This window comes from Macaca thibetana, chromosome Y (genome assembly GCF_024542745.1).
Source record: "Macaca thibetana thibetana isolate TM-01 chromosome Y, ASM2454274v1, whole genome shotgun sequence".
Classification (NCBI taxonomy): Eukaryota; Metazoa; Chordata; class Mammalia; order Primates; family Cercopithecidae; genus Macaca; species Macaca thibetana.
This window is the reverse complement of record NC_065599.1, coordinates 11,534,648-11,546,834: the sequence shown is the minus strand read 5'-3', so window position 1 is coordinate 11,546,834 and position 12,187 is coordinate 11,534,648. Positions and strand designations below refer to the sequence as shown.

Genomic DNA, 12,187 nt, shown 5'->3' with positions numbered 1-12,187 from the left:
ACCTTGTGATCCATCTGCCTCGGCCTCCTAAAGTGCTGGGATGACAGGTGTTAGCCGCCGCACCCGGCCTGAGATTCCTAGTTTTTTCTGCTTACTGGTGGATGCAAGGCCATAGCAAATGGATGGAAGTAGCTGCAGAAAAGTCCCTAAGAGGATAGACATTTCTGTTTTTCTGTGTCTCTGCACAGGGCACCATGTCAGTCATGCATGTCCATTTCCAACTGCTCTGTGATAAACTGCTCCCATTACTAATGAGTAAGAATGTTACACGCAATGAAGAAATGAGACGTTGGGTTGCACAGGATCTCCACGGTCCCTCTAAGTGGTCTCCACATTTGCTGACTTATAATGCTACAATTCTAATCACTTAAAATACGGATGGGGCTTCAGCAAAGGAAGTCCACACCCAATGCTGAGACAGAAGATTCCAAATGGGTGTTGACTGGGAAATCATTGACTCCTGCATAGAAGCTTAAGATCCCACCAGGATGGCAAATCTGAAAAGTGTTATTAACCTCCAACGAGAAGACACAGAAAGTTAAAATCATTCCGGACCTTCCAACAACAGCCACTAGCATTGATAATACGATATTTCTTACCAGGCTAAGTACATGGAAATGGTGGTGTCTATAGCTATTTGAGTGGCACTCACACATCACAGCTATGTCTGCACATATTTTTATGCATAAATACATAGACATCATACATCAAATACATATACAAATACACATGCACTCACACATCACAGCTATGTCTGCACATATTTTTATGCATAAATTGGCGTCACACTCTATGTATAGTTTTATATCCCATGCTTCTCCTTTAAACTGTAGCATAATAATTTCCAATTAAACAAGTGGGTTGAGGGGAAGCGTGGATATCTCATCCACTTTCCTATCCTCCGATCCCATTAATGTTGCAGAAAAACACAAAACACATCAAGACAAAGAGGAAAAAAAAAATTAGATGGAAGCTACCACATCTTGGCAGATGGAAACGGACAGGTATTACGACTTTAGCACAGAGAATAATGTTTTCTCCCTCCTTGCAGACACGTCCATATCCTAATGTCCAGAATTAATGACAACAGTATCTCAGAAAGCAAAAGGGGTTTTGCAGAATTAAGAATCTTTAATGGTCTAGGTGGGAAATTGAGTAATTACACTGGGTAATCCCAAGACCCTTTTGGTGATTTTTTTGTCTGCCATCTAAAGTATCAATAACTTGATAAATATTTCATATATTTGAAAGGAAGGTGCTGTCTCGACGGGCTCACTGTTTGACTTATGTCTGTCCTATCCACTGTATTCATGGCACTATTTATTTCCTCTCTAAATTTCCATCTGGTCTCCATCTGTGAAAGCGATGTGTTAAATTCTACTAGCACACATGTTTTTCGGTGTATTTCTGAGAACTTCAGTTCTATGTATTTACTTAGTTTGGAGATGTCAATAACTGTACCTCCTCAGTGTGGAGGGTTCAGGTTAACTTTTATAAAAAATAAAATGGACTGTAGCAGGGGATGAGAGTAACGGGCATCAGTACTGCGAGGAGAAATATTAAGTGTTGCAATGACGTTAAGGGCTCAGCGTGGCGCAAAGAAGGGCTCAAGGTTTGCAATGACATCAAGAGCTCAGCGAGGCTTAAACAAGGGCTCAGGATGAAGGGTGGTTTGTGTTGAAGATTGGCAGACGGGCAGACTGAAGACGGGGAAGGGGAGATACTGACTCCACCCGTCTGGGTAAGGATGTTGAACAGGAGTAAAATCAAGAGATAAACGAGAATGAGCTTCTAGAGCCCAAATCATGAGTCTCAGGGGAGTGTGGTGATGATTTTGCAAGACAACATTTGGGGAAACACCAACCCTTAGCGTGTGCGTAATACACTTTAGTCAAAGTGGACAAGTGAACGTGTCAGCTCCATACAACATGTTATCCGGTGACCATTATTTAAAAGTAACATACTAACAAGAATGATGGTCCTCCAAAGCCATCTGTGACATGAAGCAGTGACCACAAATAGCAGGTCTGTGCAATAATTTCCATGGATATCCTGTTTTGCTCAGACACTTCTCTCACATGAAAGCTAGAGCTCCCGTCCTTCCAATTAACCCCTGGCTTGCAGCAAGTTCACCGGGACTCACCATTGTTGACCAGAACATGGAGAGGAATCTTCTTCATCTGGAACTTCTGGACAAAGTCCCGGATAGACATCATGGAAGCCAGGTCACAGAATAAAAATTCCACTGGAAAAGGACAACAACAAATGCCTGGTTACCTTCCAACCTATTTCAGAGATTAAGACAATTTCTAAACAGGTCCATTTCCATTTCACCTGGGAAGTCACACTTTTCTTTTCTTTTCTTTTTGAGACAGAGTCTCGCTCTGTTGCCAGACTGGAGTGCAGCGGCGTGATCTCAGCTCACTGCAGCCTCTGGCTCCCGGGTTCCAGCGATTCTCCTGCCTCAGTCTCCCGGGTAGCTGGGATTACAGGCACATGCTACCACATCTGGCTAATTTTTATATTTTGGTTTTTTTTTTTTTTGGAGATGGAGTCTTGCTCTGTCGCCCAGGCTGGAGTGCAGTGGCCGGATCTCAGCTCACTGATTTTTTTTTTCTTTTTTTTTCAGTAGAGACAGTGTTTCACTATGTTGGCCAGGCTGGTCTCGAACTCTTGCCCTCAGATGATCCGCCCACCTGGGCCTCCCGAAGTGCTGGGATGTCAGGCGTGAGCCACCGTGCCCAACCTGGGGTTTTTATAAGAAGGAGACAGAGGGATGCTTGAGACAGATGAGAGAAAATGATGATAAGACAGAGGCAGAGACTAGAGTGATGCAGCCACAAGCCCTGGGATGTCTGGAGCCCTCAGGAGCTGGGAAAGGCCAAAAGGATCGTGCCCTAGAGCGTCCCGACAGAGCTCAGCCCCGAGACACCCTGGATTTAACCTCTTGTCCTCCAGACCTGGGAGAGGATAGATTTCTATTCTGCAAGTTCCCCAGTTTTGGGTTTTTTTTTTTTAGTTCAATATGATTTTATTTAAAAATGTGTACAGTTGAAGGAGGGATCTGGTCTTTTATTTAAAAAAAAAAAAAGAAGGTTTTCACAGGATATATTTGGCCCTTTTAGCTCTGTAGCGAATAATAACAGAAAAGGAAGGTTCTGTTCAAGGTCCTCACTCCGGCACACTCAGCCAGGTGCTTGGCTAGATGACACATTTCCTGGTCTGAAGCTCACAGCCAATCCTCTCACCCAAGTGGAACACCCGTTCTCCTCCAGGCGCGTGCGCACACGCACAAGCACACATGCGCACACGCATGCACACGCGCGCGCACACGCACACATGCGCACACACACGCGCACGCACGCACACGCGCACACAGACGCACACACACGCACACACACACGCGCACACAGACGCACACACACACGCACACACAGACGCACACACACGCACACACACACGCGCACACAGACGCACACACACGCACACACACACACGCACACATGCGCACACACACACACGCACACGCACACGCGCACACACACGCACACGCACGCACACAGACGCACACACACGCACACACACACGCGCACACACACGCGAGGTCTTATTTTCACTGCTCTACACAGCGCCCTGAGAATCTTTAATTTTAAAGTCGGGAAAAACGTGGAAGGATTCCTTAACGCGTTGTCTGCGACAAAACCAACTACCTTTTAACTCTTAACAATTGCAAGTATAAAGGACTTGAAATTGACAAGGCGCTCCATTTAATAGAACGAGTCAAATGCTGAACAATTAGGTCAAGTCACAGGCTTGAATATTTTTAAATGTCACTTAAAACTTATTGAGAGAAGAGAAGATGTGCTTTTTACAGTAACCCTAAGGAACTCATACAGAAGAAAAATGTTAACCCTACTGGAGTGTGAATCCTTGGCAACAAATGCCTCTGTCACTGTGACTCTGACAGTGAGACGGTATCATATGAAGAGAGGAGACTCACGCAGCTGCTATGTCTGATGCCCCTTTCGGCACCTAGCGTGGTGAATGACACTCACACAGCCTGTAGCCCTCACACCACAGCCTCCAATGGAGAAAGCGACTCTACAATTCTAAGTGTTGCTCTTGACGCCACAAATAACTCATCCAACTTTTCTTTTATTTGCAACTCAGCGACAGACGGCAAACCCTGAGTCTCATGAAGGTAACCTCATCTGGCCAGGTGTGGTGGCGGGCCCCTGTCATCCCAGCACTTTGGGAGGCTGAGGGGGGCGGATCATCTGAGGTCGGGAGTTCAAGACCAGCCTGGCCAACGTGGCGAAACCCCCGTCTCTACTAAAAATACAAAAATTGGCCGGGCGTGGTGGTGGGTGCCTGTAATCCCAGCGACTCAGGAGGCCAAGGCAGGAGAATTGTCTGAACCCAGGAGGTGGAGGTTGCAGTGCGCCGAGATTGCGCCGCTGCACTCCAGCCTAAGCAACAAGGCAAGATTATGTCCCAGAGAGAAAAAAAAAAAAAAGATAACTTCATCCACAGAAGAATTTCTAACATCTAAAGGGGTTTCCTGAGGGCAAGTCAGAAATACAGATTTCTGAAATTAATGCTACCCAAGAGAGGAAGTCAGCTGGAAAGATAAGGAGGCACGTGTTGATAAATAGGGATCAAGATGGAAAAAAAATTCCTTTTGTTTGGAGTTCTGGCAAATCTCCTGCTTTGGAGGAACTGAATGACCCCTTCCTTTCTTCTTTGCGATAGCGAGAGAGCATTGTTACGGAATGAACTGTACCCCCCTAAAAAACCTTTTTGTCTGTAACTCTGGCAAACCTCCCTGGTTTGGAGGAATGGAATAGCGCCTTCATTTTTTCTTTGCAATAGATACAGGACATCATTATAGACTGAACCGCGCCCTCCCTCACTCATCATCAGAACCCTGAAACTTCCATGATGACTTTATTTGCAGACAGGGCCCGTAGGAGCTCATAAGGGTGAGGCCCTCATCCAGTAGGACTGGTGTCCTACATAAGACGGTGAGGTCAACCTCATCCGTATTGATCCTGGGTGTGCCTGGGGGGTGCTGACAAAGAAGCTGAACATTTGAGTCAGTGGGCTGGGAAAGGCAGACCCCACCCTTCGTCGGGATGGACACCATCTTATCAGCTGCCAGCACGGCCAGAATAAAAAGCAGGCAAAAGAATGTGGCAAGGTTAGACTGGCTTAGCCTCCCATCTTACAGCTTTCTCCCGTGCTGGAGGCTTCCTGCCCTCAAAAATTGGACTCCAAGTTCTTCAGCTTTAGGCCTCGGGCTGGCTTCCACGCTCCTCAGCTTGCAGACAGCGTATCGTAGGACCTTGTGTCCTGTGAGTTAATGCTGAATAAACCCCCTTTATATATAGCTATTGATCCTGTTCTAGCCCTCTAAAGAACCCTGGCCTATAATACAGGGTGCATCCCTCACCCCTACGTCTATCACCCTGCTGCCTCACTTGATAGGAAAGCAGAAGGAGCCCCTTTTTAATGTTTAATTGTATTAAGTATGCAATTACCCACTGCCCAAACTCATGTTGATTTCAAAAACTGTCCCTTTAAAGCATCTGGGCAGGGTGACAATTCATAGCAGGTGACAAAAATGTTTTATAAATAATATCCATGGAAACAGAAGGTGTCACCGTCTGCAGAATGCAGCCCAAATATTCAGAAGATTTGTATCACTCTAAGTTCTCGTGCCAGTAAGAAAAAAGCAGGCCAGGCACGGTGGCTCACGCCTGTCATCCCAGGACTTTGGGAGGCTGAGGCAGGCGGATCACCTGAGGTCAGGAGTTTGAGACCAGCCTGGCCAACATGGCAAAACTCTGCCTCTACTAAAAATATAAAAATCAGCCAGGTATGGTGGCGCATGCCTGTAATCCCAGCTACTTGGGAGACTGAGGCCGGGGAATCGCTCGAACCTGGGAGGCGGAGGTTGCAGTGAGCCAAGATCACACCACTGCACTCCAGCCTGGCGACAGTGCCAGACACCATCTCAAAAAAAAAAAAAAAAAAAAAAAAGCTGGGTAAATACCTGAATCATTAGATATTAGCTTTTCTTTGCTGAGCCTTGCACATTTCCACGAGGTGTGTCTCTGGAAGCAGGTTAGGAGACTACCAGACCGTGTGCAACCACAGATGCAGGTTTGGTCTTACGGCTACATGGAGCAGAGATGAGAGTGACGGGCCACGACGTGCCATGCTGCGCCTTCTGGTCTCTGTATGATCACGGCGGGCTGCACTGCAGGAGCACGCCAGGTCTTCTCACCTAGTTCTCTGTTGTTGTTTGAGATGGACTCACACCCTGTCGCTCAGGCTGGAGTGCGGTGGTGCGATCTCGGCTCACTGCAACCTCCGTCTCCCGGGTTCAAGCCATTCTCCTGCCTCAGCCTCCTGAGCAGCTGGGACTACAGGTACATGCCACCACGCCCCGCTAATCTGTGGGTTTTTAGTAGAGACGGTTTCACCATGTTGCCCAGGCTGGTCTCGAACTCCTGACCTTGTGATCTGCCCGCCTCGGCCTCCCAAAGTGCTGGGATTACAGGTGTGAACCACCTCGCCCAGCCTCATCTAGCTCTTGATAACATACTCAGATCCACCCCTGGGGTCCCAGGTCCCCAGAACGGAGGTGGTCATGGCTCCCATATCACAAGAACTGGCGCTTTCTGCAGCACATATCTCAGGTGGAGACACAGTGATTAGGTTTTGTTGTATCGTGGCTGATCTAGGACACTTTAAGTACCACAACACCCAAGAGTCAGCCAAACGTGGCAGCCCAAAGTCCATATTTTGAAATATACACTTTAACCTTCTCTTGGAAGGCAAGTTTTCAGGTGATAGAACAGCTTCCTCATCATGGAGAATGAAGCCCATCTGTGTCAAGTCACCAGGCCATCAAGGAAAAGGAAATAAGTACTTCCAACATTTTCCTTAGAGAAATACTGGATGGGCAGGTGCAGCGGCTCACACCTGCTATCCCAGCACTTTGGGAAGCCGAGGCTCCTGACTTGTGGTCAGGAGCTCGAGACCAGCCTGGCCAACATGGTGAAACCCCGTCTCTACTAAAAATACAAAAATTAGCTGGGCGTGGGGGCAGGCACCTGAAATCCCAGCTACTTGGATGGTTGAGGCAGGAGAATTGCTTACACCCAGGAGGTGGAGGCTGCAGTGAGCTGAGATCGCACCACTGCACTCCAGCCTGGGCGACAGAGCTAGACTGTCTCAAAAAATAAATAAATAAAGCAATATATTGATTGGATGGTATGATGGTATGCACACTCCTGAATCAGACGGCTGCCACTCTCTGAACGGTTACTGCAAGCTGTCTGTGGTGAGACATGTTCAGAAATTGAAAGGAAATGTTTAGAAACTTAAAAAAAAATAATGACAGTCATTTAAGCTTTGCTCAACCCAATGACTTTAAAAAGACACACTGAGAGCTTCTAGTTGGCACGTTTCTTAAATGCATTTTTTTTAGCAATTCATTTTTATTGTGCCTACGACAGTTATCAATCTGCTGCAGATTAGGGGAGAGGCAGTTTTGCCACGGAGTTTGAAAGCGCTGTTTCTGAGCACAGCGTCATCTGGATACAAATTCCTGATGGACTGCTGTAATTTTCTGCAAAAACACTTGCGGGGATGTAAGAAAGAGGAAAATCCACACTACTGCTAAAAACTGGAACCAATGATCAAAGGATGGGTAAATGCACACACTGAGCTTCTGAAAACAGCAGTGTGATTGCATTTTTTTTTTTTTTTAAATTGGAAGACGCATTTTTCTTGCTCTTTGAGAAAAAAGGCTTATAGCCACTAGCAACATGAACATCACCATTCTACTTGAGATCACTGGCTTGTGAGGCAGTGATATAGTTTGGATCTGTGTCCCCACCCAAATCTCATGTTGACTTGTAATCCCCACTGTGGGCGGAGGGGCCTGGGGGGAGGTGTTTGGACCATGGAGGTGGATTTCTCATGAATGGGTGAGCACCATCCCCTTGGTGCTCTTCTTCTGATAGTGAGTGAGTTCTCTCCAGATCTCATTGTTTAAAAGGATGCAGCACCTCCCCTGCACTCTTGCTCCTGCTCTGGCCATGTAAGACATGCCGGCTTCCACTTCACCTTCCATCACGATTGTCAGTTTCCTGAGGCCTCCCCAGAAGCTGCTCTGCTTCCTGTACAGCTTGCAGAACCATGAGCCAATTACATCTCTTTTCTTTATAAATCATCCAGTCTCAGGTATTTCTTTATAGCAATGCAAGAACAGACTAATACAGATGGATGCATGGATGGATGGATTGATGGATGGATTGATGGACGGGTGGATGGACGGGTGGATGGACGGATGGATGGATGAACTGATGGATGGGTTGGTGGATGGGTTGGTGGATGGATGAACTGATGGATGGATGAATTGATGGACAGGTGGATGGATGGATGGATGGATGGATGGATGGATGGATGGATGGATGGATGGATGGATGGATGGATGATGGATGGATGGACGGACGGACGGACGGACGGACAGATGGGTTGGTTGGTGGGTGGGTGGGTGGGTGGATGGATGGATGGATGGATGGACGGATGGAAGAACTGATGGATGGGTGGATGGATGGATGGATGAATTGATGGATAGATGAACTGATGGACAGATGGATGGATGAATGGATGGATGGATGGACGGATGGATGGACGGATGGATGGATGAATTGATGGATGGGTGGGTGGGTGGGTGGGTGGATGGAGGGATGGATGGATGGATGGGTGGGTGGGTGGATGGATGAATTGATGGATGGGTGGATGGATGGATGGACGGACGGATGGATGGATGGATGGATGGATGAGTGGATGGATGGATGGATGGATGAATTGATGAATAGATGAACTGATGGAGAGATGGATGGATGGATAAATGGATGGATGGATGAATTGATAGATGGATGAATTGATGGATGGGTGGATGGATGGATGGATGGATGAATTGATGGATAGATGAACTGATGGACAGATGGATGGATAAATGGATGGATGGATGGATGGGATGGATGGATGGATGAATTGATGGATGGGTGGGTGGATGGATGGATGGATGAATAGATGGATAGATGGATAGATGGATGGATGTGTGGATCAATGAATTGATGGATGGGTGGATGGATGGATGGATGGATGGATGAATTGATGGATGAATTGATGGATGGGTGGATGGATGAATGGATGGATGGATGAATTGATGGATAGATGAACTGATTGACGGATGGATAAATGGATGGATGGATGGATGGATGGATGGGATGGATGGATGGATGGATGGGATGGATAGATGGATGGATGAATTGATGGATGGATAGTGATATGGTTTGGATCTGTGTCCCCATTCAAATCTCATGTTAAATTGGAATCCCCAACACTGGAGGTGGACCCTCGTAGGAGGAGATTGAGTCATGGGGGTGGATTTCTCAGGAATAGTTTAGCACCTTCGCCTAGATGCTGTTCTTGCAATAGTGAATGAGTTCTCGTGGCATCTGGTTGTCGAAAAGTGTGTAGCATCTCCCCAGCCCACCGCAACTGCCTCTCTGTCTCTCTTTCTCTTGCTAAGGGCCATGTAAGACACCTGCTTTCCTTCACTGTCCACTATGATTATCCATTTCCTCATGCCTCCCTAGAAGCAGAAGCTGCTCTGCCTCCTGTACAGCCTGCAGAACCATGAGCCAATTAAGCCTCTTTTCTTCATAAATTACCCAGTCTCAGTGTAGCAATTCCTCAAAGACCTAGAACCAGAAACACCATTTGACCCAGCAATCCCATTACAAGGTATATACCCAAAGAAACAGAAATCATTGTATTATAAAGATACATGCACACATACGTTCATTGCAGCACAACAACAAGGATGTGGAATCAACTCAAATGCCCATGAATGATAGAGTAGATTTTAAAAAATGGTACATATACACTATGGAATACTATGTAGCCATAAAAAGGAACGAGATCATGTCCTTTGCAGGGACATGGATGAAGCTAGAAGCCATTATCCTCGGCAAACTAAAGCAGGCACAGAAAACCAAACACCACACACTCTCACTCACAAGTGGGCGCTGAACAATGAGAACATATGGACACAGGAAGGGGAACAACACACACTGGGGTGTGTTGTGCGCTGGGGTCGGGGACGGGGAGAGCATCAGGAAAAACAGCTAATGCCTGGTCAGTAGAGAAATACAAATCAAAACCACCATGAGATACCATCTCACGTCAGTTAGAACGGCAATCATCAAAAAATCAGGGTACAACAGATGCTGGAGAGGATGTGGAGAACTGGGAACGCTTTTACACTGTTGGTGGGAGTGTAAGTTAGTTCAACCACTGTGGAAGACAGTGTGGCGATTCCTCAAAGATGTAGAACCAGAAACACCATTTGACCCAGCAATCCCATTACTGGGCATATACCCAAAGGATTATACACCATTCTACTATAAAGACACATTCACATGTACGTTTATTGTGGCACTGTTCACAACAGTGAAGACTTGGAATGAACCCAAATGCCCATCAACGATAAACTGAATAAAGAAAATGTGGCACATAGACACCATGGAATACTATGCAGCCATGAAAAAGAATGAGCTCATGTCCTTTGCAGGGACACGGATGAAGCTGGAAACCATCATTCTCAGCAAACTCACACAAGAACAGAAAACCAACCACCGCATGTTCTCACTCATAAGTGGGAGCTGATCAATGAGAACACACGGACACAGGGAGGGGAACATCACACACCAGGGCTTGTTGTGAGGTGGGGGCTAGGGGAGGGAGAGCATTAAAAGAAATACCTAACGTAGATGATGGGTTGATGGGTGCAGCAAACCACCATGGCATGTGTATACCTATGGAACAAACCTGCACATTCTGCACATGTATCCCAGAACTTAAAGTATAATAATGAAAAAATAGCTAATTCATGCTGGGCTTAATACTTAAGTGATGGGTTGACAGGTGCAGCAAACCACCATGGCACATGTTTATCTATGTACAATCCTGCACATGTGTCCCAGAACTTAAAATAAATTTTTTAAAAATTGCCCAGTCTCAGGTATTTCTTTCGAGCAGTGTGAGAACGGACTAATACAGGCAACCAATGGGCTCTGCTCATTCTCGCAATCCGCATCTGTGCATTCTTGCAATCAGCGTCTCTTTTTTTGCATCCATTCAGGAGCTTCCTTGCACCAAGGGTGATACTGGTAGGAAGGGTAAGGCGAACAGGGTATGGCTGGCATCCCTAGGGGAAGACGAGCCCATACATCACGGACTGCAGCAGGGGAAGGCACAATGCTCACCGGGTGCTAGAAATTGAGTTTCACCCCTGACATTCAGAAACATCTGTTTGGACAAAGAACAGGGCAGGAATGAAGCCCACTTAATTGTGATCATTTATATGTGTGTGTGTGTATATATAGATATATATATGTGTGTGTGTGTGTGTGTGTGTGTGTGTGTGTGTGTGTATATATATATATTTTTTTTTTTTTTTTCCCTTGAGACTGAGTCTTGCTCTGTCGCCCCGGCTGGAGTGCAGTGGTGTGATCTCAGTGATGTCTGTATCTTGATGGTAAAGATACAGAGTGTTAAGAAGGAGGAATTACAATGGTTAAAACGATTGTTTAACAATTGTTAAAACGTTCACATTTATCAGCCAAACAAGCAAAAACCAAGTAGAAATGGCCCTAGTCACACAAGACAGCAATGATTCAAGTCTAAAACGTTAACGGAACAAGGAGGATGGGCACCTATGAAGGCATGGTTTGGATCTGTGTAACCAACTTTGTAACCCCAACGGGGATAACTTGAAAATCATAAACCAAGTGCTGAATCGAGATGAAGCTATGATAGGATGGGCCATTTTCCACAGCATTTTCTTCAGAATAACACAGTATCCAAGTATATTTTTCAAGAACTCCTAGATGGACAGGCAGAAATGAACAGAATCAACATTGTGGGGGAGGGAAGAAAGGAGGGAGGGAAGGAGGGTAGGAGGAAGCAAGGAAGAATGAATGGAAGGAGGGAAGGAAGAAAGGAAGGGAGGGAGGAGGGGAGGGAGAAGGGGAGGGAGAAGAGGAGGGAGAAAGAGAAGGAGGAAAGGATTTGTGGAAGGAAGGAAGGAAGGAAGGAA

At 46.3% G+C, this 12,187-nt stretch overlaps 1 protein-coding gene across 1 annotated transcript in view; it reads right to left on the bottom strand.

Annotated features, from left to right (window-relative positions):
* DHRSX (dehydrogenase/reductase X-linked) overlaps nucleotides 1-12,187 on the bottom strand; it is a 435,219-nt gene that overhangs the window by 58,927 nt on the left and 364,105 nt on the right. The window contains exon 5 of the mRNA XM_050777740.1: nucleotides 2,144-2,245. Within this exon, the coding sequence (XP_050633697.1) occupies nucleotides 2,144-2,245 (102 nt within the window). The remainder of the gene's footprint in view (nucleotides 1-2,143; nucleotides 2,246-12,187) is intronic.